Genomic DNA, 26058 nt, shown 5'->3' with positions numbered 1-26058 from the left:
TTTTTTCATTCTAGTGTTTTATTAAAATTGGCTTGTCTCTCAGTGCGACACTAATATATTCTCTCTTGCAACTTAATTCTTCTCTAAACCAAGCCTAATTCTCTTCTCAACCAAAAAAGACGAGTGCTATCTGATCAAAACCATTTTACAAATACAAAAAGCCAAGTTTTAAGGAGGGTCGGCCCTGTAAAGGTGGGATACCATCAAAGAAGTCCAAGTTAGACAGGGGCTAGTTATCTGAAAAGCCAAGTTAAACAAGACACCATTTGGGGCTAATGGCTCAACCCCATATGTTCTCCATGTGAAAGTTTATCAGTCTTCCAGGAGGCTACTTAGCTCTTAAGTGTCTCTTGTTTAACTTGGCTATTTCAATGCCCAGCCCCTCTCCTAGCTTAGCTCTCATCTACAGACATCAGACCTCCAAACAGCTCATTTTTTTCTGCCTAACTTGCCATTTTTTTCATTCTCCCCCCACGATTGCTAAATGGTTTTGATCAGGAGCATTAAACACCAAGAGCAGCATCATTCTTACAAGGCCACAACTAAATGCAGAGTATTAGATACAGTTGGAATTGGATGGCTCAGACCCTGCTGTAATCACTTTTCTTAAATTAGGTTTGTTAATTTACAGACATTATAATCTATTCAAGGAGAATCATAAAACATTTTGTAGTTTTTCTATGAAACTCTGACAGAAATTCGAGAAGACTTGGACTGATTTACATAGGTAGTAAACCAACAGGCTTTTTATTGCAGGACACATATGTCTGCAGCATGTATTAAAAGGTACTCTTTACTACTGCCATTACAGATCTTATTTTGCACATCCTGTATACTGTTTTACCCAAAATCTCCATAAAGCAAATTAAAGTTTGGAAATGTCCAATCTAAGTCACAGTCTAAAATAAAATAGTAACCAAAACATTTTTAGAACCAGAAACTCTTATCCTTTACCAGAAAAATGCATGAAAAGAAAAATGTTTTCATCTCTGATTTTTTTAACCTCACCCAATCAGCAGCAATCATGGAAACAAGTTGGCAATCTTTAATTTCTTCTTTTACCAGAACTGAAATCAAGTCAGTGTTTCTAAAGGCTCAGGTTACAAGTGGAGTTGCGCACAAAACTCCCCAAATCTAAGCAAAAAACTGTAAAGGTTCAAATTTGCCAAGTACACAATAAAGACCTTTCTGAGATATTAAATTGAAGTTTGTAACTAAACCCTGCTTTTATCATCTGAAACTCTGAAATCAAGTACAATATAGTGTACTGGTATACTGCCAATCAACAGCCAGAGGAGAGGCATTTGATGAGAACCTCACTTTGGAAGAAAATTATGTAAATGAAGATGGAAACTGCATTCTCCTCTTCATGGTCTTGCTCATAAACCACTCCAGCAAGCTAAGAGCAGGTTCAAGCCATGAGCTGGTTACCACCTTGAATGTGGCACTGGGATGTCAATGACATAGCCTGCATTGATGCCACTTAGCATTATTATTTTCACTACCAAATAAATCAAATACTTGATTATTCATGGACATTAAAGCATTTATGGCCCAATACCAAGATTAAACATCAAGGAATTCCAGCCAAATCTTTGCTACTCTGTTACATTCTGATAACTTCACAAAATTCTGTCATTATTCACTTGTAGCGAAAAACAGAAGTGTCTGGACTAACATTCTCAGTCATATGTCTGATATTTGGGTGGTCATGTGCGGAGACAGGAGTTGGATTCAATGATCCTTATGAGTCTCTTGCAATTCAGGATATTCTATGATTCTATTATATCTGAATTGAGTGCTACAAAATGAAAGGACTCTCCCTTGCAGAAGACTGAAGACAAGAGATTGCATGTCTCTTTTGATACATTTGTTATTCATATGAGATTTCTAACAGGCTATGTATGATATTCCTGACACTAGCCAGTTGTGAATTAAGTCTCGTTGACATACTTACAACTAGTCTGAAATATTGCAAAACACCATCCTCTACAAAACAATTTTTTTTTTTTAATTACCTGAAGATATGAAGACATTCCTATGCTCCAGGGCATACAAAATATTCTGGATGAAGGTCTGACTGCCATATCACTTCAAATTCTTTGCACATTTTGAATTTCATTATGAATATAATAATGGTGAGCAGTTCTTGTGAAGAAATGGGCTTGTAAAAAAGTCTGCTTTGGGGATGTGTGCTGCACTCATACTAGAGGGGACAGGAAAATAAATACACGGGAGAAGAGCACAGAGCAAGAAAAGAAACTCAGTGGAGGGACAGAAAGGGAAGGAGAATGGGAAGAGCAGAAAGCAAGGCTGAGATTAAAGGAGAGCAAAAGCTACTGGCAAGAGCAAACAAGTTCAGAGCAGTGAATTAAGGTGTTAGGAGTATGGAAAAGGTCCTCACAGCTGCTGCTGTAGTTTGACCAGTGAAGGCTCCCGCTCTGCCAGAAAGCAGGAGCTGCTCGGCCTCATTTCACACATCTGCCCTTGGTACTTTCTCATGGAGCCTAACAGCTCCACATTTCTACAGCCTGCACATCCCAGGCCCTTCTCCAGCTTCTGCTGCCTGCTGGTGCCAAGGTGACAGCAGCCATATTTCCCTGTTCTCGGCACACATCACTGGCACTGGGGCATGCATTCTTCACTGTGGCCTAACCCATATCCCTACGTCTCCATTCACCTCTGAGAGGAACATATTGTTTCACATAACACTCTACAGAATTGCAATGTTTCATTTGCAAAAAGAATTTCTGTTTATTAGAAATGTGAGTCTACTCCCAAGCTCTTATCTCATTCGCAAGTCAACTTCTTTCTATCTTTTGTTGTTGTTTACTGGATAACAGTCACCAGATTCTCTTTTTAAAGAAGTTTAGAGCACTATTCAGCACAGCATTTGTAATTACCATTAGCACTGATCAAATGTTTTCTGTTAAGACTTTTTTGACATTCAGGATTTTCAAGGAAAAAAAAATATTTTTTGCAAAAATGAGAAACTGTACTGTTTTCCCACACTAAAATCAAAATCCCAAACTTAAAAAAAAAAATCTGCAAGAAGTCTTTTTCGTTTTAGGAAAAAATTAAAAATTAGAAAACAATTATTTTGGAGCAAATGGGAAAATAATCTCTAAGCTGAGTTATCTGACATACAAAATTTCCCCACGCAGTCTATATGATTTTTATCTAAACTACACGTACTGACATCTTTTAGCTCATCGGAACAGCAGACAGTTTTGAAAAAAAAAAACAAAGCCTGAACTTCACAATGAACACACAGAATACCTGATACCTCAGAGAAATAATGGAAAATGAGTGGTAGCAGAATCAGTAGAAAATATAGGCCAACAAACCTTCTGGGGATTTGTTTGAGTAAGCACATTTTAGTGAGGTTTAAATACAAGTAAACTCAAGTGCAATGTGATTCATTAACTTCAAATTTAACTGAACAGCTCTCAAATAATCATGTCAAGAAAATACTGAATGAGCTCTAAATGTTAGCATACATTCTGGCAGAAAAAAAATGGAAAGAACCACTTTTGCAAATTCTAACTGTTGCAAATTGTAACTGTTGCAAATACATGCAAAGGAATAATTTCAGGACACAGAAAAATATTAAACAAACACAGTGAAATTGTGTAAGTATGGCCAAAAGGAAACCCAATTTAAAAAGCAAAGCTCTGACAAAGCCTCAGAGAAAACCAGTTCTGTGTATGTCACATAATTCCCCATTACATAAGTTTACACATTTTATATGAATTCTTCAGTATAAAATCTGAATTTATCTGAAGTAATCCTTATTTCATAAAATACATGTAAAAATTTTCATTAAAATTTCATAAAATACAAAAAGGCAAAGGAAATGTGCATCAAGTATATGTCAAAAAAAAGAAAAAATAATACTAAAAATAGAAGCTACAATGCATTAGAGGCTCCTCTATGCTTCAGTTTGGTATAGTAAAAACTATGAAAAACGAGGCATATAAAAGCAGTAAAATCCACTAGGTATTTGCCATTTCAGAGTATCTACCAAAAACTGAACTAACTTTGGTGATGAACAGAGGGAAAAAAAGAGCAACAGTACATGCCGAAAAGAAACCAAACTTAAATTAAAAAGGAGATGGGAGGGCAGCTTAGGAGAAAGGGAAGGAAGCTGGCAGTTGTGGGGATTTGATGCTTTGCTTTGACTAAGCAACATCCTCAGAGTACTCGATAATGTGGTATATTGAAGGCTTAGAACTACACTGTTCAAGTGGTTTTTAAACAGAATAGGCTAATTTTAGACCAGTAAGTTGAGATTCAAATGCTTAAACCCATTTCTTGATTTTCAAAAGAGCACATCACATAGCACTTCCCATTGACAACTGCAGGAGATATCTGTGTGGTGCTGAGCATTCAGGATGGAAAGAGTATCAGACTTACAGTTTTCAAAGTCATGGCTTCTCCTTTCCTTGGGAAAAAGGATTTTAACTAGGTGTGCTCATTAAAACTTAAATTAGCAGCTGCAGCAAAATAAAAATGTTTTTCAGTCAAAGAGCCATTTCAATCTTCCAGTTATTTAACCACTAAAAAAAGATCGTGCCATGCCCCAGCGGCGGACAAAGTGCTGCCTATGGAGTTCTACAGCGCAGCTCAAAGCTGCTATAATAATGTTTGGAACTTAGATACCACTTTTCATCTTCAAAGCAGTTTACAAACATTAACTAATTAATCCGCACAACATCCCTGAGGCCCACTTGGATCAAAAATGGGGCACTGCATGCTGGGACCTGAATCCTCCGTGGGCCCTACCACCAAATTAAAGATGAGCAATCTGCTTTTTTTTTTTTTTTTTTTTTTTTTTTTTTTTTTTTTTTAAATAGACTCCTGATGCATTGCCAATGCAGCCCTCTGTTGGGCAACATTTGGATGCCCCCAGCTTTAATCTCTATTAAAGTATCATGCCCCAGTCTGTCTTTGTTAATTTTGGATGTCTTGGAATCTATTAAACATGGCATGGTTTCTTGAGCTTTTAACAAAGCTTTAGCTTTGAAAATGCATCTTCTTTTGTCTTCATTTTAGCTGGCTTCCATGCAAAGATCTTTTAGATGAGACAGATACTGCCTTTCCGTTGTTGTTGACGCATTAGCCTTAACTATTAACATATTCAGCAGGATTTTCTAATATTTCACATCACTTTTGCAGCAGCACTGTTGCTTTTTAAAAAGTCTGGGAGCCAGCTCTTCCTCCAATATAAACTGGACTGCCAGTTTACAACAGCACAGGAACTGGCCCAAGAAGTTTAGTAGGGAGTTGGCTGCCATCATGACATTGTGTCAGACTGAGTCAGGAGACTGGCTGCATCCACCTCCAAATAGGAACATTAGCATTTAAAATAGATAGAATGACACTGTAAAGCAGCAATACAAAAATAAGCATCTGCAAAAGGATCTTGGAGGATGACATCAACAGACAAAAGAGCGTCTGCTCCCAGTGTGAAACTAACACCAAAACAGCAGTGGAATGCTCTTAAACTCATTATTGCATTGCTGGACTTGGGAATGGAAAATACTACAAAAAGGTAGTACATTGTAGCACTGTTACGAAGCATGAAAGGATTCACAGTCTATCTTGGAAAGTAAAGCCATTTGTGTTCCCCTAATGAATGAAGATGCCAGCTTTCTGGTAAAAAGCCTAAAATAAAATAGTACCTAACAGACTCTGGGTGGAAAATAGTTGACCAAACCTCAAATATGCTAGAACTTCAACATCTATACACAAATCTAAATCTCCCTCTTCACTGCGCAGGTTTGAATGTATAATTAAAGCCACAGACTGAGCTGAAGATTTTCCAAAACGAAGTGGATGTTGGATCGGACCCTGGCTATAAAGATTTATATCTAGGCACATTCCTATTTTCATTTCCAGCTTCCTCAATTTTGGGGATCTGTGACATTTAAATAAGGAACTAGGGTGGCTGTGTGCTTGATTCCTATTAGTAATTACTTTAAACTTCACTGTACCTGTAGTGTCGGGAAATCTCTTCTTCCACCTGGGTGGTAAAGTCACATTTGGTACATGAGTGTTCTTTGTTCTCTTTGAGAGTCAGCGGCCCATCTGCACCTTGCAGGGTATTTGTTTCAGGTTTGACATCAGACACTTGGGCTTCATGTGCATTCTCATAGTGAAGCAGGAGAACATCTACGTCAGGAGTGGAGAATGAGCACTGATGGCACTGGTGTTTGACTCTAGAGCTTCCTGTCACCCCTGGAGACAGGTGCAAAAGCAAGAGAGCACAGTGGGAACAATTACTTTTTCTGCAAGCAAATGGATAAGTAATTTCTCCAAGGTGCTTTTCTGGGCTGCAGAGGCCTCGGGGACAGAACTGACAGTGCTTAATGGTACACTTATGAATGTTGTGTAGCTGCTGATAGTGACGAAGAAGTGGGCCCACCACTATTACATCTGGGCCATGGCTCTTCGAGTACCTAAAGTCACAGAACTGACAGTTGTAGCTTGTCACCATGCTGTCCTCTGCTCCTTTGCTAGTCAAGTCTTTCTTTTTTGCCACACTCGCACCCTTTTCTGTCTTTGTCACTAACTCCCCATCTGTATTTTTGGCTAGATCATTCTGGTTAATGACAGATCCCCTAGAAAGCTTATCATTCATATCTGGGTGATGGCTTCCTGACTGGTTTCCCCCATGCTGTTTGCTGTAATGTTCTAATAGTTTCAATGAGCTGGACGACTCACAGCTGAAACTGCAAAATTTACACCAGTAGTAACTGGTTGTATCGGTACCATTTTGTCTAGCGGAATCTATTGGCTTGATGGGCACCGAATATCCAACTGGTGTATCATCTCCTGCTTTTACAGTGATTCTGTCTTGCCACTTCCCCAAGTCTCCAGAATCACATGGTCGAAGAGTAGGACTGGATTTATTGGAGTTTTTCTCTGAAGTTTTACCAGAATCAGAGGAGGGAAGGGCTGCTTTCATTTTGTTTGGGTGAGTCTGTAGGAAGTGTTGCTCTAGTTCAGTGGACGAGTTGCCCATGTAGGTGAAATTGCAGAATTTGCAGCGGAAGTACTTGGTGTTGCCTTGGCAATCTGGAGTTTTCCGCCCAATTCCAATAAAGGTTCCACCTAAAGTAACCTGTGAATGAAGAATAAGGTCATGTTAACACTGCTGTAGATACACACTCACACAGGAATGAAGCAAAAAAGAAAAAAAAGAAAAAGAAAAGCAATAAATTCATAAGCCTAAAAATTAAACAAGGACACCATCATTTGCATTTGTGTGCTTGCACTAACATAATGTCATACTCTCGTGTATTTAGCATCTGCTGATGAAGATTATGTTTTGCACAGCTGAATTCCACATGAATACTAAGCACTTGGAGAAACTGGGGCACAAATCTGCAACATGATCTGAATTCATATTTCTCCAAGAGAAGGAGGCTTCCTTCACTAATTCACTAAGTTATGTTATTGACAGAAGACTCAACAGCCAGCTCTCAAATTTCTATACTCTTTACAGAAGACTTAGCTGAGAGTTTCTATCAGGTGTGGAACAGAAGTATGAGCTCTCAGTCTTCTTCTTTCAATACTCTTGCATTTTTTTATGACATTCATGCTTAAATGCTCACGAGAATTGCATCCTAAACTGAATTTAAAAGAGTGAAGTCATTCTGTTTGGGTCAGAGCATGACCAATCCTTCTAAAAAACATTTCTGTAAGAGTATCCAGTATCTGCCAGCATGCCTTTAAACAAAGCTAAAGCGACTGATGTCTGAAATGAAAGGTGGTTTTCTCAAAGATTACTCAGTGTAGACATTCTCCAAGGAAATCTTCTCATACACAGAGCCCAATTTAGTTAAACAAGGATGGAAAAGATACACTAGAAAAATGGCATGTCTCAAAGAAAAAACTTAACACACCCAAGTCTATGACATCACTAATTAAAAAATAAGATAGGTCTACTTAACTACTCTCATGATCTCTGAGCAAAATGGTCTGCAGGAAGGAAGCAAGGCTTGCAGAGTTTACACTGCTGTGCCGCATGTTCTCAGAGCAGGCAGTCCTGCCCTTCCCAGGAGTGCACCACACCTGCCCAGTGACATCAGGGGAGATTTGCTGCTCCCATACAACTGGTTTGGAGGCCAAAAAACAATCTCCTGGCCAGTATCACCACTGCTCTACTTATTTTCCTGAACAGCCAGCAATGTGCAGTATCCAGAAAATAATTTCTCTTCACACCCAAAATCCACAGCCAACTACTCCTCTGCCATCAGCCAGACTACGCTGCTCTATCGAGGACATAGCTGGAAGCTTCCAAGTACCACAATCTCAACTCTTCTACTCAAGAGATGCCTTAAAGGCAAAATAAAATTTCTATAAAATTTCCACAAAGGGTCAGATTTTCATCCTCCCTACCAGTAAGTGTATTACTACATTCCTGCAGGATTCAGTTGTGATGCATTAGGCGAATGGTGTAGTTATTTTTCTTCTTGTCCTCAACAGCTGTGCCACAAGGAAAGCATGTGATGGCCGTTCATTCAGTATCACACCATACGGAAAGACTCAGACATACAGAGCATGAAATGTAAACATTTTTAAACGCATGTAGTATAAATGCCTTTTAGCCATTTAGCTCAGAAAATAAGACGCTATTCTTTGTGTCCCATCAGAACTGAACACCAAAATAGTGAGTCAGTCAGCTGCTAAACTGTGTATAATAAGCTGCTATGCAGCCTCTGATTCACTTTTTTTTAATAAAGAAAGCACAATTCCCATATGTTGGTCAAGGCTTTTTCTTAAATAAACTGAAAATTGCTTTCTGTTTGTTTAGGAAACATATCTTAATAGGCAATGGAGAGCTGGAGAGCCCAATAGCTAAAATGTGACTGCAATAATATTTTTACTTGAACTAGGACTCCAACTTCTGATAACAAGTCATGAATTTGATTTTGAAAATGTTCCGTGGAACATTTGCACTGCATAAGTTACCTTGTTTTATTCATTTTATGCCGAAAAAGAACTAGAGACAAAACCATACTGAGCCTGAACCACTGACAACAGTGGAATTTGGGCTTGCTCCATACTACTCTGGCACTTGAGGTCTCTATCCACCACACTGTTTCAACGTTCAAAGTCTCAATGTTGTTGAAAGACAACTTAAAGAATGCACGGCAAACAGAAAATAACGGCAGTTCTCTGAGTGACTGCTTTAGTTGCAAGGTGATCTGGTTTTGCTCATTTAATTAGTTATACATACGTTTGTTTGAGGCACGCATAGAAATCTGGCTAAAATGCTTTACCTTAAGTGGTTCTAATGAGAAAATACATTCATTACTCTTAGTTGTCCATTCATAGAGCCTACAAACAGCAAATGTATTTTACAGACACTCAGTAGACATTAACTGAAAATCGTGAGTGACAATAATCCCTGCTGCTGCTCATTGCTAATTACTTTTATTTATGAATGCTAGAAAAATAATTATCAGTGCAGCATTTTGTACAATGGACTGTAAATCATGGCATTCTTGTAGCTTCTGGTAATCCTTCTTAGTGGCTGACATAGGAGATTTGTGTCCTTTGCTAATACATCCTTCTCTTCACCAAAAGAGGATAAAACTGAACAAAGTACTCACATACTATTCCGGTTTAGCTACTGCAACGGCAGAGGGGAACAACACATTTTTCACAGCAGTAGAATGTAACTGATTACCCGTTATTGGGCTGGCATTTCTGTGACTACTCTGCCACAATTCAAAATAATGTGTCCTAGGAGAAGAGCACGTACATGAAAGGCAACACAGGGTCATTAATGTTATTACATTCAAAATACGTTTTTCATGAATAACAAAACCTACTTAAAGCTTTCTTGGGGACCATCAGGTAAAAAGATGAAAAGAAACTGGCTCCCACACAATGAGTTGGAAGAAGCACTTGATAGTGATGGTATGAACTGAAGCTGTTTCAGCTTTTAGCCAGCCGAATCTGGATGAAGCCTACACTTTTGCCAAACTGTGGATTCATGCATTCTGCTCAAGTCTTGGCTTGGCTTTCAGACTTTTCAGTTACGTGAGTAAGGGCACCAAACTCCTTAGAACACCAAACTCACAGAATCACAGAATCGTAGGGGTTGGAATGGACCTCCAGAGATCATCAAGTCCAACCCTCCTGCTTCCTCTAGTCTTACCCAGAAAGAGGAAAAATGGAAGAGAGAGAAAGACGAATGGGGAAATGAAATATGTATGTTTACTTTATAATTCAATATTCACATTTGTATGTGATATCAGAAGTGATTACACCTACTATTTACTCTCATATTTTATTCTGATTCCAGCAAAACCTAGTCACCTGCTTTGCCCTCACAATTCTATTTTTTTCACTGGACACTTCTCCCCAAAATAAAGCAGAAGAAACCAAACAAAAGCAATACCAAAACTCTGCAATCCCAAAGTGCCAGCTCACATAGTTTTAAGAGCCACAAACGCAGGTAGAACTTGCGCTGGAAATGTAAGACCACCTCCAAGTCAACAATTGCTTCAGTAAACACAGCTAAGTCATAATTTGGATTTTAGAGGGAATCTAATACACAAAGTATCTATAAGGGCAGGGGACGCCTGGTTAGTTCTTTCCTTCACTGTCACTTTCTTGTGAGATCTTGAGATTATCATTTACCCTGTAGCACCCCAATTATGGGAATATAGAGGGCATTATTATATCACACAGACTAAAGGGGCTATTTAAGATAGGTTTTCCATTATTGCATTTGAGATGGATGCACTGATATTATTCCAAAATTGATCTTCAAGGTCGTGCCCCAGTTAGGAATTAAACTGAAATATATTTCACAAAAGCACTCCCTGAAACTCAAACTCCTAATTGTTCAATTCATCTATTAATGTGGAAAACTGTAAAATTTCAAAAGTTTGAGATTAGATTTACTGCAAGGATTGAAGCTTGTGTGTTCATGCAATTAAGCTACCTCCTCAACACCACGCATATTTCTAAAAAAAGCCAGAAAGAAAAGATAACATAATAATTGACAATATTTCAAAACATATTTTCTACAACATGTTGGCAAGTACTTCAACAACAGTATAATGGCACTATATGTTTCCAACAGATATGTCTGTATTACCTTAATTATACAGACCAAAAACAATGATTTAATGGAATTGATGTCTTTGGGCACAGAAAAGTATTTTCACTTTTGCCTTTTTTAAAAATGTTGCTTCGTATTTGATCTGACCTTGATCCAAATGCTACCCTCTCTGTTTTCCCACCTCCTTTTTGAAGTTCAGTCCTGAATTTTACTATGTCAAGGGAGTTTAAAAATATTTTTCTGTTTACAGAAAATAAAATAAAAAATACCAAGACAACACTGGCCAGCTCCTGTAAACATGCTTCATGAAGAAAATACCACCAGGAGAAACTAGGAAAGCAGCAGCTTATATCCACACGGGAGATTCAACCATAGGACTTACTTGCACAGGAAAAGCTGTCTCTGGCCCCTGCTATCTGCTGCAAATTATTTGAAACTACAGCAACCATCTGCACTGGAACAGCAAATGATAACAAAACATCTTTTTTGATTACCTGGCTTACCTCTTTGGTTAATGAGGAGGTGAAAGGCTCAAGATCCCTTACCAATCTCCTGAGCCATCCAGTCTGCCTTTGCCAATTACTCTTAATCTTCTAATCCCAAAATATTTTCTAATGTTCTTGTTTATGCATTTGCTTTGTGCAATACAGCATCCAGAACATTTTAACCATCCCACATTTATGAAGTTCTTCATGTTATGCAGGCCAGAACAGATTCCTGGCTTTCATGCAAGTTTGTGTAACACCACCCAGCTCTCTAACCTCCAACACGGAGAACTCACTCACTCTCACTCTCTCTCTCTCTCTCTGCATGTAAAATAGGATAATCTTCAGAGCACATCCACTCAAAAACTATTTACCACACTGTGATTAATTTACTTTTAGATAGAACTATGTTGCATAAGTGAGGCAAAGACTCAGGGCAAATTTCTAGCTTTCTGGGCTATTCCTATTTACCAAAACAAGAAAGCACAGTATTGGGTCTACTCAAGGAAGGTCAACTCTTTGAAGGAGTAGATAAGAGCGGGACAAGGGGAAATGGTTTTGAGTTGAGGGAGAGAAGATTTGGGTTGGATGTCGGGGGGGGTTCTTTGCACAGAGGGTGGTGGGGTGCTGGAGCGGGCTGCCCAGGGGGGCGGCTGTGGGTGCCCCTGGAGGTGTTCAAGGCCAGACTGGATGGGCCCTGGGCAGCCTGGTCTGGTATTAAATGGGGAGGTCAGTAGCCCTGCATGTGGCAGAGGCATTGGAGATTCATCATCCTTGAAATCCCTTCCAACCCAAGCCATTCTGTGATTCTGTGAGGTGATTGTTACCCTATATTCTGCCCTAATGAGGCTCCAACTGGAGTACCATGTCCAGGTGGGGGGACTGCAGCACCAGAAGGATGAGGAGCTATTGGAGCAGGCCCAGAAGATGATCGCAGAACCCGAGTATCCATCTTATAAAGAAAAGTTGAGGAAGTGGGGCTTGTTCAGCCTGGAGAAAAGAAGGCTCTGAGGAAACCTCACTGGAGGGGGACAAAATTTTTACATGGTCTGACAGCAACAGAACAAGCAGAAATGGCTTTGAAGTAAGAGGGGAAATTTAGGTTAGACGTTTGGAAGAAATTTTTTACCCAGAGGCCGGTGAGGTGCTGGCACAGCTGCCCAGAGGACTTGTGGATGCCCCATCCCTGAAGGCATTTAAGGCCAGGCTGGATGGGGCGCTGGGCAGCCTAAGCTGGTGGGTGGCAGCCCTGCACATGGCAGGGAGGTTGGAACTTGATCTTTAAGGTCCTTTCCAACCTAAGCCATTCTATGATTCATTTAAAATCAGTATTTTCTTCTCAACATCTATTCTGATGTCATTAAAGCCAGCATGGCTTTGTGATATTAGAATTTTAAGTTGCAGATCAGGGTATTTTTACAACAAGGACTGTAGATGAACAGTAATAGGAACTTAATTTAAGGTCAGAAGATCAGATGTACAAGAACAATAAAGGAACAATAAATCAAGACTTTAATTTACTAACCAGTGCTAGCAGACTAACAACTAGCAAATAAAAGAAACCACCACTTTTTTTATTCTCTCTCTGAATAAATAAAAGTACCAGAAAGTTCCCTGGCTACTGTAAATTCACACAGCCTCTCAAACTTAGAGGCTAACTTAGACTGATTTACACTAGAAGAAAACCTAGATACTTCCCTTTTTTTTCCCCCACAACTTTAATTTTTAGCTCTCATTTCTGTGAGCGACTTCAGCAGTTTGTATATCTAAATATCTCTATGACCCCTGCTAGTCTCACCAACTTTCTTCACTAACCAGTTTTCAGCACTACCAGATATCCCTGGCATAAAAATTAATATTAATACACACACAACTTTGCTCTGAAGGCTGTGATTACTGTGATTATACATTGCATCAGCTGCTCCAAGGAAACTGCCCATCTGAACGCTCATTTGAAGGCAGACTGCTTCCAACTGAAAGAAGTACATCTCTGTCACAGATTTAGTGAATATCTACAAGTACATACATATAAATGTACATACATTTGCTTTACCACCACCTACTTCTCCACCTGTCACCATTTCTTAAAGCACATGTGTGTATGGTTTAAGAAAGCTCACTGACTCTTGGGTTTAAGAGGTATGAGTCAAGGTGCAAGGCAGTCTCCAAGCCTATCATGACCCAGAAGGGAGACTCAAACAGGTATGCACATTTGCAGGTACAACACTCACATCTTCTCCAGAGAGAGTTCTCAGTGCTATGGCCTATTCCAGCACTGCCTGCAAAATTATTCCAAGAAATTAGGACATGTAATATACAGCAACAGTTGGTCAGTTTGTTTACATTTAACTCCAGATTCATGGACAATTCTGCTCAAGTTGATAAGACCAACAACATAAAATTTGAATACATTTCTTTATGCACGTGAGCAACAAGAATTTCCCAGAAACGTCTTGATTTACTCACATCAAACAGTTATGTATCCATGGCATCTTAAAGAAAGCCCATTTGAAGACAAAATTGAACTAGAAGAATTACTTTGTAACTAATAACTGAACTCAATGCCCTGTCTGGATTTTCACCACATCTGTAAGATCCAGTTTGTCAACAAGCAAAAAGCAGAGAAAACCTTACACATGAGAAGTGGTGCTGATTACACCTGTACCTCTAGCTTTTTTAGTCTTACCTTCACAGCTTCACATTTAATCAAACTGCTAACGTAAGAGCAGAGGATAAAAACCAGAAACTATTAGTAATAAAACCACTGGTTCTCATTCATCTGAATCCTAGTTAGGCCAGACTTCAATTCCAAGCTGTTTTACCAGTCACATACTTACTTCTAATGTAAGAGTAGAAGAGGTGCTGGATTTAATATATTAAACTCCAGAACAGTAAAAATCACATGTGTATAACTTCATGTATGCACATGAAGTTCACCATGTATTTATAAAGACAATATAATGAACTTTATATTCCATGCACTGGAACTTTTGCCACTTCGTAGGATGCTGAGCAGCCTGGTAGGTGAACATCCAAACATTCTGTAAGTAGCTATGGAAAAACTGTTACCGCAGTTATATAGGACACAGGATCACACTGAGTAGTATGTGACAACACTTATACTATCAGATATCTAGCGTTTGAAAAGAAAAAATTTGCCACCAATCTCTTATTAGTCAGTGAGATAGCAATTAGCCAATGTAATGCACTCTATATTTTTTGTCCTCTCAGGACTCACAATGAGGAAATTTCTGGATAATTTTTATTAATTCATAACTTTTCTGAAATTTCTCTTGTCTTACAAGGCACAAGCATGCCTGTATCTAAAATCATGAAACAATCAAAGTCAGAGGGCTGGGTATAAAAAAAACACTTCTTAGTGCTCTCAGACTGAGCGTCAAAGGAGGGAAACGTGACAACAGGCTTGAGAAGCAGGGCCACTCTGAGCAGGAAGCTCTCAGTGGCAGTGCACAATGTGAAGCTGCCTGGAGTCATACACAAGAAATGCTGAGCACTGCAGTATGCCTTTACTCACGGCTTCAGGAATACACTTCCCCTTTGGGATAACCCATCTGAAACCCTCACCTGAATGCAGACGTTTTTGCCCTTTCTCTGAGGGACGCTGTTTTCTTTTAAAACATATCGGGAAATGGGGTCATGGTCCCTTTTATACAATAGCCTAATGGCTTGAACACTTGTTCAGGAAACAGGAAAAGTAGGCTCCTTTCCTTGCTCTGTCAGAGGGCATTCAAGCCCACTTCTTCCTCAATGGACAATGTCCTCCCCTTTGCTATAAGCCATGTGGAAGACAGCCCTCTCTCGCCTTTCTGTTGGAAGCTCTCACTCACTAATCATTACAATATCCAGGGATGGAAAATGAGACTCCTGCCTACTGGCTAGCAACTTGCCTGTCTCCAAACTATTCCACATTTGACATCAGAGAGTCATGAAGATCAAACACAGTCAACTTAATCACACAACAGCAAAGCGATGCTCTTCAGCTTGATAGCTGTTAACTTAGTCAGCTGAATTATACTTTGAGTCTTTAGATCTGGCCTGAAGTTCGTTGCTTTAGGCATGTACACAAAGCCATCTGTGGGCTAAAATATTCACCAACATCTAGCTGCCTGCAGAGACTGATCAATTAACTAAATGTGAAGAAAACGTAGCAAGAGCCACTGAACTGACTGCAAATGTGAGGGATGCTCTGAAAGTAACACCTCCTATTTCATTATGCTGGCCAATGACATAAGAGGTGGATCTTGTTGATATGAAAGTAGAGGCTGAACCTTCCCACCAATTTTCATTTTGTTGCCGTGCGACGTGACAGCAGGGAGGGGCAGGCTGACAAAATGGCATCTGACACAGGAGTGCATATGAAGAAAAGATAAACAAATTCTTCCATGCAGAAAGAATGGCACCCACTGACTTCCATAAATGCTTGCTGAACATTTATGGAGACCAAATAGGGAATATAAGCACAGGGAGGTGGTAGGTGGTGTGTTTCAATACTGGTGACAGTAACATGAAAGACAAGCCATGCTCTGGATGGCCACGCACAGCTGTCACACCACAAAATGAAGAGCAACTCAACCAGCTCATATGAACAAATGAGGTGATTACAATCAGGGAACTGTGTATGGAGCTGAATGTTGGCTTCAATTTGTTGCAAATGATGGTGGCAATGTTGGAATATCATTTGTGCCAGATGGATCTTACAAATGCTCACAGGAATAAAAAGGAATGCAACTTGGTTGGAACTTACTGAACTAATACAAGGCTGACAGTGATAATTTCCTGGATCACATCATCATCAGTGATGAAACGTGATGTCACCACTATGAGCCAGAGTTAAAAAGGCAGTCCATGGATTGGCAACATGCAAACTCCCCATTAGAAAAAAAGTTCAAGGCATAGCCCTCAGTAAGTACAGTGATGTGCACTGTCTGGGGATAGTAATGGGGTGATCCTTCTGGATTTCCTAGAATCCACACAAACCATCAACTCTGTTACATCATTACACTGGCTAAGCAAAAGGTTCAAACTTCCAGATTCAGGCCAGAGAACAACACGTTTCTCTTGCAGCGTAATAATGCTCGGCCCCGTCCTAGTTTGAAGACAGTGGCACACACTGGCAATCCTGGCTGGACCATCTCACCACACCCAATGTACAATCTGGATTTGGCACTTCATGACTTCCATCTGTTTGGGCCAATGAAATATGGACAGCATGGACAATATTTTCCTAGCAATTACTCTGTCAGAGTAGCTGTGAAACAGTGGTTACCCTCACTGTGCAGGTATTTATGAGCATGGCATGCATGCTCTTGTTAACTGCTGGAGAAGATTCACAGCTAATGGTACTATGTTGAAAAACTGTCTGTAGCTCTATCAAGTAATGAGAGTGTGGTCTTCATATCTGTTGTAGTTTCCATGGAAATAAATAGGAAGCATTACTTTCAGAGTAACCTATGTATTATTCTGATAACAGCAGTAAAGCTCTGAAAACACATCTCTCTGGGAATTCAAAGATGTGCTAGCAAATGTTTTCTAAAATCTATACAAGAAAGCAAGTCAATCTTCCAGAAAACAGCTCAGTGAATTTATGCAGTCCTATTCAATTTATTATAACTTAATGAAATAAAAGCCTGTAAGGAAGAAAATAGGTGCAATATATATTTCAAACCTGAAAATTTCAAACCTAAATCACATCTTCAGAGAAGACAATGGAATTCTGTTTGATTAAATATTCAAATAAAATACAAGTCTTCATAAAAGTAAGGCCAGAAATCTTGGATTATTTACAAGGTTCCCAACTAAATCCTCCTTATGTATTACAAAACACAATCCCAATATTTTTGTAGCTGCATGTGATGTGAAGCCAAATGTGTATCTGCACTGTTTTGCTGACTACACTACAAAAAAACCTATAAAACCTGTATTCAATGCCTTAGGGGGAGGTCGTTCTATTTTTCTTAAAAAAAAAAAAAAAAAAAAAAAAAAAGTTTTCTACAATAGATTTTACTTCTGTGCTCTAAAACCGAAAGTATTTTTAGCAAAGGAGTCACCTCCCTCACATCCCTGCCTACAAATATTACATGTTGGTTTGCTCTGCATTCAGGTATTTTTTTCTTCGCTTTTGTTATGAATGCAAACTACGATGCACAGGAGCACACCTCACTAAGGCCAATCTTCATATACGGTGGTCTTCAGCTGACCGCTGTGAGCCAGATCAAAGTTACTCTTCTTCATCCCCTGGCTTCTGCACCCAGCTCCCTGGCCTGAGACCATAAATCTATCGATACCTTCCACCCCAGCTACAACGAACAGTTTGTTAAGTGCAAAAGGATCAATAAATCAGACCTTAAGTTCAGCCCACTACTATTTCAAGTTAACTACAAAGAGATTATTTCCCTTTAGCCTCATACCTATACAAATTTAGACGAATCGATCATTTGGGTTCAATTCCCTCACTTGGTGCAGGAGTTTGAAACAGTTTTAACTGCAGCTCCAAGCAGTGCAATTCTTCACTGCTGCAGGAGATGCCAGACACTCAGATGCCTGAGAAAAAAACCCTCCAAAATGGACATAGTAGCAAGATAAACATGTGTGGGTGCAAAAGGGATTTTCAAATGTTCTTTTACTGTGTTTATGAATCTCACAAAGCAGCTCTGTATCGAGAGTGGGGGAGGAGAAAGTATAAAAATATTAATCAGTTACTTATCTTCTGACATGTTCTGGATCAACATCTGGTGCATGTGCAAGTGATGAAGTATGGCATTTGGCACAAAAGCTTATTTAATCTTCTCTTCCCAAATTGGGCAGGGAAAATTAGCACTCTTAAAAATTAAGTTTCCAGATCCAATTTTTTTCTTTAAAATAAATTGCCAACATCGTATAGGCTGTCTGCTCTATTTTGGAAAATGTTTTTTGTCTGAGAAAAGACTGATCTTAAGTAGATTATCTCTGGGCTGTTTCCTACCACTTTTTGTCTTCCTTGCAGTATCTAACTGCCAGGGTTTCGTAGACAAGTATAGTCTAGGTTCAGCTGTTTTATTTCTACTTCTATCAGCTCAAACTGAGATAGCTCTCACATCTGTTTTATTTCTGAAAGCACTGCATAGGAAAAGTGTCCAGCTCATTCTAATCAAGCATAAACTTTCCTATAAATAACTAAGGACCTAACGAAACAATTGTTTGGAGGAAATGAAAGTGTGTTTAGAAACTCAAATTCCTCTACACTGTATGCCTGAGCTGTTCCAGTTAGAATGTCTTCCTGACAGCATGGATCAGTTGCTTTAAGATGCTGTCCCTGGAGTCAGCAAACTGAAACTATAGCAGGAAATCCAGGTATTAACATCATACTACTTGCTAATTATAAAACATCATTTCACATTCTGACATTATTCACTTCTAACCTCCCTCAACTATATCACGTATTTGCTTTCTAATCAGTTTGACAGGAGAGAGCGTCTGACACAAGACAGGGAGGTGAGCTTTTAATAAGACAGCAGTTCAAAAATTGCAGTTTTTAGGCGTAATAACAACCTTAGTTTGATTTGCTGCTCCACAAAGAAGTTGTAGTTTCTGAAAAAAGAGCAGAAGTTTAAATCATTTTATAAGCTTCAAGTTCCTGACTTGTGTTCCTGTTTCGGCTTCTTAGTTGAAGTTAGATATTAACCATCTTAACCTGCTTTGCCAAATATCTTTCTTATAGCTTGAGCCTCTGCAAGCGTTATTAAATGTCTTCCACATTCTGTAATTTCTTTTAAACACAACTTAGTGTTTTGTCTGCAAAGTGCTACGACATCACATCCTATGCAAACATACTCTTGGAATTAGATGGACATTTGAACTCATTTTGTATGCAAATCTTAGCACTGAACCTTGCTCCCAGAGTACTGAGGTACTCTACCACATCTCTCTGCATCTCTCAGCACAGTTGTGGGAGGATATAGTTTAAAAAAAAAAAAAAAAAAAAAAGGCAGCACCAAAGATTTTACTTCACTAATTATATATTAACTGACTAGTAGAAACTCTGAGAAAAAAAAAACTTCTGACTCCATTTCTTTATGGTAAAAATAAGTTTTTTGCAGCACTATCTGAAATGTAGTATTTTCACTGCTCCAGTTACAAGAGAAAATGACTGAGGCATGCTCTCTAAAGTGAAGGACATCGTGCATTGCTGTTACTCTTAAAAACATTTTAAATACCCATTGTGTATCCTGTTTATCTGGCACAAGACAACTACAGCATCGCCAAGACTTGTCTTTTTTTTTTTTTAATCTTAATAAAGAACCAATAAGCCAAATCTCAACTCCCAGCAGCTGATAATTTAGGATTATATTTTTAATTTCCAGCTGCTGTCTTTTGTCTATCTGGTTGTTATTATTCATTATTATTTGCTATTTTCTTTCAACGACAGTAAATCCTTCAGATGTGATTATCAATAGTAATAGTAATTTGCCTGCTTGCTGACTATGATCTTTTACTATTGATTATCAGAATGGCAAAATTTTACACTGAGATATCACTGATCAAAAAGCCAACTGCTCCTCCACTGCACAAGATGCTAAGCAGACCTGCAGCAATTCTGGCTGAAACAGACCCGAATGGTTCGTAAGGCTTAAGCAGGTTACATAAAATACTTCAACTGCGTAGGTAGGAGAGGCTCTGCAAACAACTGACTTCGCAGCTGAGAAGGCAGTTAGCAGAAGAGAGGAGACTGGAAAAATACAAACCTGCACATCATAAGTCCCATTTAATAAGACAGGCCTCTGGGAATTGATGTCCTGCAGCACCCCCGAAAGCACAGTGCGGTTGACTTTCTGGAAGTCTTTGGAGTGGCTGAATTGCACCATGTTGTGGAGAGCCAAAATTTTAGTGTCGAGCTCAGCATCCTGCCTGGTGCGGTTGTGCAGTCCTAGGTGGTACTTGCGGAAGTGTTTGATGAGATCTGTGGGGTCGTTCCCGTAGTAACCATACCCACAGATGTTGCATTTGAAGTCCTGAAGCTCTGGAGACAGAGGCGCCGTATCTGGGTTATCGTTTACCAACAAATCTGCTTTAGATTTGTTCAGCCTTAAACCCCCATCTGAAGGCACTTGTGGGTTTTTTGAGGCCATGGGGACCGGGCTTGAGCCTTGGCCATCAGTTTGACCACTCTGCACTTGCGCTGTTTCATCTGAAGCTTTTGGCGACATCTGATGCTCCTCATTTGTCTGTGCTGCATCTCCTGATGGGGCACAGACCACATCTTGGGTGTCATCTGCATCTGATTTCTGAGGAGACTTCAAGGGCTCACAGATTCCCCCAACAGCTGGAGATGAGAAAGCCAGCATATTTCTGTCTGTCACCTCATCATGAGGGAAGGATGGAACATTTCCTCCCTTATTGTGGCTTTCATAATTGAAGCCAGCCTTTTCACTCAGCACTGAGCTTTTCAAGTCCTTTTTAATGCTGGAAGATGGCTCTTGGACATGCGTGCAAAGCTCCTCCTTGTTATTCAACTCTGCCGCATCAGGCTGGTCAGTGTTTTCTTGCATCTGCTCTGTGGAAAATTCTTTTTTCCTTCCAGACTCTTCACTGTCAGTACCTGTAGACTCAAGGGTCTGTACCTCACCTTCACTAGCAACGTTTCTTAGAGGGGGATTCTTTTTCCGGACCATATCTACCATAGAGAGACAAAAAAAAAAAAAAAAAAAATCTATGGAATTATTCAAGATACACAACAAATCTGACACTTCTTAAAACATTCTTAGCTATACAGATACATCAGATTTTCAGAGTTTTATCAAACAGGCTTTTAGTCTACATAGCAAACTGGAACTCTGCATTAAAAAAATGGTCACATGAGACTTAATTCAACTAAGAGAACTTTAAAGCCTATGAAAACACTTCCATTGCTGTGAGTGAATTACATCTTTCATTACGTTTTCTGACAATAACAGTTCAGCAGAATTAACATTAAATAAATATTTCCTTTAAAACATGTTTTAAAAACTAAGATAAAAAATAAGCCTTCGTAGACTAATGCCCATATACTGTTCAAGCACATGATACATAGCCTACCAAAAAAATACACCTAAAAGACATAGTCAGGAGCACTGAAGTTATAAAGGAAACAGATTCAGGAGAGCAAGCAACTCCGAGGTTTCAGAGAAAGTATTTTTCCTAAGCAGGTATCAGTTTCTCTATAGCAAAAGCTCACCCTTGTTCTGCCCATAAACTTCAGACAGGATTATATGGATATTCAAGAGTCTGGCCCCACAGTCCATTATTCATGTAATTAGTTCTATTTGCCAAACAAAGAGAAACTAACTTTATTAGGAAGCCCGCTGTCAATAAAATTTTACTGGCCTGGACCCAGACATTTGACATGGCTGTGCTGCAGCACAGGGATCTACCCAGAGAACACCTGGAACCCACATGGATCCCATCACGCCAGCCCCTCTGCTCAGCCCCACTTTTCAGACAAGGCCACCGCTGCTGACTGTGCAGGCACGCCTGCCGCATCCACTTAGCAGAGCTCAGAGAGGACAGCAACGAGGAGCAGAGAGAAGGAAGCAGCCTGCCACCAGTGAATGTGCTGCTAGCTGGACAGGGGATACTGTGGGACACAAATAACCAGAACACACCAGGTAGTAAGCCAAATTCCTGATGCGCTACAAACCTTCACCCTCCCCAGCCTACTCAGGAAAAGAAATTATCTAAAACTTCCCTTCACTCTCCACTGCATGGTTCTGGATTTGATATTCACCACCAGCAGCTTTGATCCATTTGTGTTCACATGCTAGCTATGGGCAGAAGACAGATGTGCTACAACTTTTTCTATGCTCTTATCTTTGCCAATGCTGTATACAATGATGGATGCCTCTCCTTGCCAAATTGCGTGTGGTCCAGTGGCAGCAGCCTGCAGAACCACACACAAGATGTAAGCTGCAGACTGAAGCCCCAGTCCCAGGACCGCCGTCACTGGGCACGTGCAGAGGCAGTATATAGATATGTGTATGCATGTATTTATAGCTCTGCGAAGGGAGGACCACCTGGTGATTCTAGGAGCAGCACTGATGCACTCCAAATGGTGCTAAATCCAGACCTTTAAAAGCTGAGGATGACCTTCTCAAAACAGTACTTTGAGAAGTACGGCTGGGGACAGAGGTTAAAAATAAAAGAACAGGCGTCTGTACATCCTCTTATTTACATCTGCTCCACGTGAAAGGGCACTGTATGTTACGTCGATAAAAACAGACAACTTCTTAAGGGAAGTGTTCAACTTGTCTCTTGGGCTGGCTCTGTTGTCTTTGTGGTTGAGCCGATCCACAGGCAGCATGGGCTGCAGTGAGATGGCTTTCACACGGAATGCCAGCTTTTATTACAGAAATCTTGACACTCCGTGTGGTCCTAATAGGATTCTTAAATGCCCTCTGTGATTCCTCATTGTAGGAGGCACACATGCTTTGGAAGCAAGTGCCTCCTCTTTAACATCAACCACACCCACCAGGATATGTGCGCACTGAATTTCACTGTTTTTTTCCCCAATAACTTTTGAACCATGAAGTCACTCAGAACTAAGAGAAAAGAAGGATTTCCTGCTGCGGTAAGAGAACTATTACTCTACAGACTCAGCCTACAACAAGAACATACGCACATATATAATTCTAGGTATAAAGACAGTCCTTTCAGCACTGCTGCTTCTCTGCAGGAATCCGTGAATACTTTTGGCTGACACACACTAAAAATACTGGTGGGCATCTCTGGTAGGTGTTCATCTAAGCCTGTATTTTTCATCTTGGTTTCATCTTTAGAAGCAACTCAAACTGTTTCTAAAATAACTACTGGTTAAATGCATTTCATGGCAGTTAGAGGACAGAAAGAGGAGCCTGGACTGTGGGCAGTGAAGAAAAATCAGAAATCAAGAAAGTAAACATTGTAGCTGTTACCTCAGTCAAAATTAAACAAGACTGAATGCAATGTTTTAAAATGTTTTTGTTATAGATATTTTTGGCAGATAAGGAAAGTTTAGAGATTTTGCTATCTTCATGGCAACTCGCAGAAGAGAGTCAGAGAGGACAGAAAAAAAATCCCTATAAAGCAGAGAAAAGAAAAACCTGGACCGTACACAGTCTAACTAGACATTACTCCAGATCTAGATGTTTTAGCTCAAATTTTCCTGACATATCCGTATGCTTGTACATTAATGGAGGAGGGAAAAGAAATGGCCTTGCAGAGCTCTTTCATGCAGTATTCTACGCTCGGGGAGTGAAAAAGAAGACAACAACATTGATTTAAACATCAAAACTTTCCGAAGCTCAACCGAAAAGGGTTTTCTCCCCTTTTTACTTTTCATTTCTGAAAAACCTTCTGACATTTATTTGCTTGATATCCACTCAGGGGGACAGTAAAAAAAAAGACAGTATTTTTTTGTCGCTGAAATTCTACCGCTATCGTTTTTCAGAGACATATTATGTAAATAAAACTACATCTGTAGTACTCCTAAATTGAAGAAACCATCCCCTAGCAAGTAATAAGTTACATACAGAAAGAATATAGCCACTCCGAAATTATTATTTCTAAGACAAATAACAGATTGCACAATGTTTTATTGTGTGCCAAGAATGTTTTCAGTTAACAATTTCACTTGAAAAAATGGATCACATACTTGTAAAATCATACCCAGCATTGACTTCATAAGGCATGTGGCTTTAGAGTGCTTTTTACAATTATTAATTCTATTAGTCAACTAGCAGGCAGGCTAATGCAATTGTCTTAGAAGATGCACGGAAGACACAGAAGACATTTTGAGAGCTGATCTGTATATCTGCAAAACAAAACAAAAAAAAGGTTTTCCTTCCTAAGTTATGTATTCAAAATAAGCTTTTTATTTACAAACATTGTTATGCCTATTGTACATTTACATGCATCTATTAGTGGGCACTATGCAAATAGTGTCTGTTCTCTACTTCCCTTAAGCATAAGAAATACCGTAGCTCTCCTTAGACAGTCTCTCTCTCTCTCTTTCAATCACACACACACACACACACACACACACACACACACACACAAGAGAAAGCAAAGCAAAAACTGTAAAGTCCACCAAAAAGTAAATTTAAAATGAGCTGTAAGTAAGTTTTGAAAATCAGCTGGATAAATGCTGTAGAAAAGTGTCGTGAAAATTCACATATATCAGCAGGTATTTATTGTAAAGGGACTGGGTTAAAAGGAAGTGAAAATGGCATACAAATAACGTTCCAGTCCAGGTTCTGTTGTCAGCAATTGCAAGTTATCACCTGCTGGCTGCCTACAGCTCCAGTTGCAACGAATTTAGTGGCATTAGTTTAGTTGCCAATGGGTAACCAGACACATCTCAAAAATGCCACCACAATAACAAACGAAATTCTTGGCCATTTAGTAGAGGCCAACTGCTGAGCAGACACTAGGACAGAACTGCCTTAACTACACGCAAATGGTCATGTTTCCAAAATGAAAGGAAAAACAAAACAACCACTAAGCTTGATGTAAATGAAAAGGTGTCTTGAACTGTGCAAGCTTTGTGTACCAGGCTGCAGAACTCATCCATAATCCAGAGGTTAGTACCTTATTTTCCTTACGCTGAAATTATCCTTTAAACCATGTGGGTTTGTTTTACCTGATATGATCACCCTCAACTATTTTCTAGTTGAACTAATACTAGCTACATACAGTTTCCCTCAAAACCAGGCAAGGCTCCTCTGCCCAGTTCCTGTATCTAACAGAGATTTTTCTGTTTTGCAGTCACATCAGTTTGTACCTGGAAGCAGAAGGTGGAATCCTCTACTAAAACCAGTTTCTAATTCACAATAATGAATTACCATAGTGACTAGTGCACTTGGTTCAAAAAAGGAAAGCAAAAAAGCAAATTCTGATAAGCAACAGTTTTTTACGTGTGGTGAATACAAAAGCTAATTATCTGCTGATCATCAGCTCTCTCAGTGGGTGACTGTTGCTACTCTTTACTTTTACTGAACGTGATGACTTGTCATCAAAGCCTATTGCAACAGTTCAGCTGCTGCCTTCTGCTTGCTCTGCAGGTTTAGGTCAAGTCTTAGTCATATTCTCTTTTTAACAGAATTTATGAGGAGGTCTGAATCTTGTGATACACCACAGAATAATATCTGTACAAGTCTACAAACAGCAAACTGAGTCAAGGGCCTAAAAAGACCGTGATGTTATCCATCAATATGCTGCAGCATCAAGTTAAATGAAAACACACATTTATATTCAACAGACTCAAGTAGGGCCTCTTTGTTCAGGTATAGTAAAATTAATACTTTTACACTCATATATATTACACACCCCCACACTCATATATAATACACGTACAGCGCTTAAACATCCATCATTTTGCCAGAATAATGCAGCAAAAAATCATTAACTCTCAGTGTCTCAGCTTAATATATGTCTAATACTTACCTATCTCACAGGAGTGTTGTGAGGCTTAATTAATTA

The 26058-nt window shown here is 39.4% G+C and overlaps 1 protein-coding gene across 1 annotated transcript in view; it reads right to left on the bottom strand.

Annotated features, from left to right (window-relative positions):
- Positions 1–24269, bottom strand: part of TRPS1 (transcriptional repressor GATA binding 1) — a gene marked incomplete at both ends in the record, with an annotated part of 163381 nt that extends 139112 nt beyond the window's left edge. The window contains 3 exons of the mRNA XM_079533181.1: positions 5997–7126; positions 20313–21241; positions 24233–24269. Coding sequence (XP_079389307.1) covers positions 5997–7126; positions 20313–21241; positions 24233–24269 — 2096 coding nt within the window. The remainder of the gene's footprint in view (positions 1–5996; positions 7127–20312; positions 21242–24232) is intronic.
- Positions 24270–26058: the final 1789 nt, after the last annotated feature.

The sequence above is a fragment of the Tetrao urogallus genome, assembly GCF_951394365.1.
Source record: "Tetrao urogallus genome assembly, chromosome: 3".
In the NCBI taxonomy this organism is placed as follows: domain Eukaryota; kingdom Metazoa; phylum Chordata; class Aves; order Galliformes; family Phasianidae; genus Tetrao; species Tetrao urogallus.
Note: the sequence above shows the minus strand (reverse complement) of the source record. Positions and strands in the feature narration are given on the sequence as shown.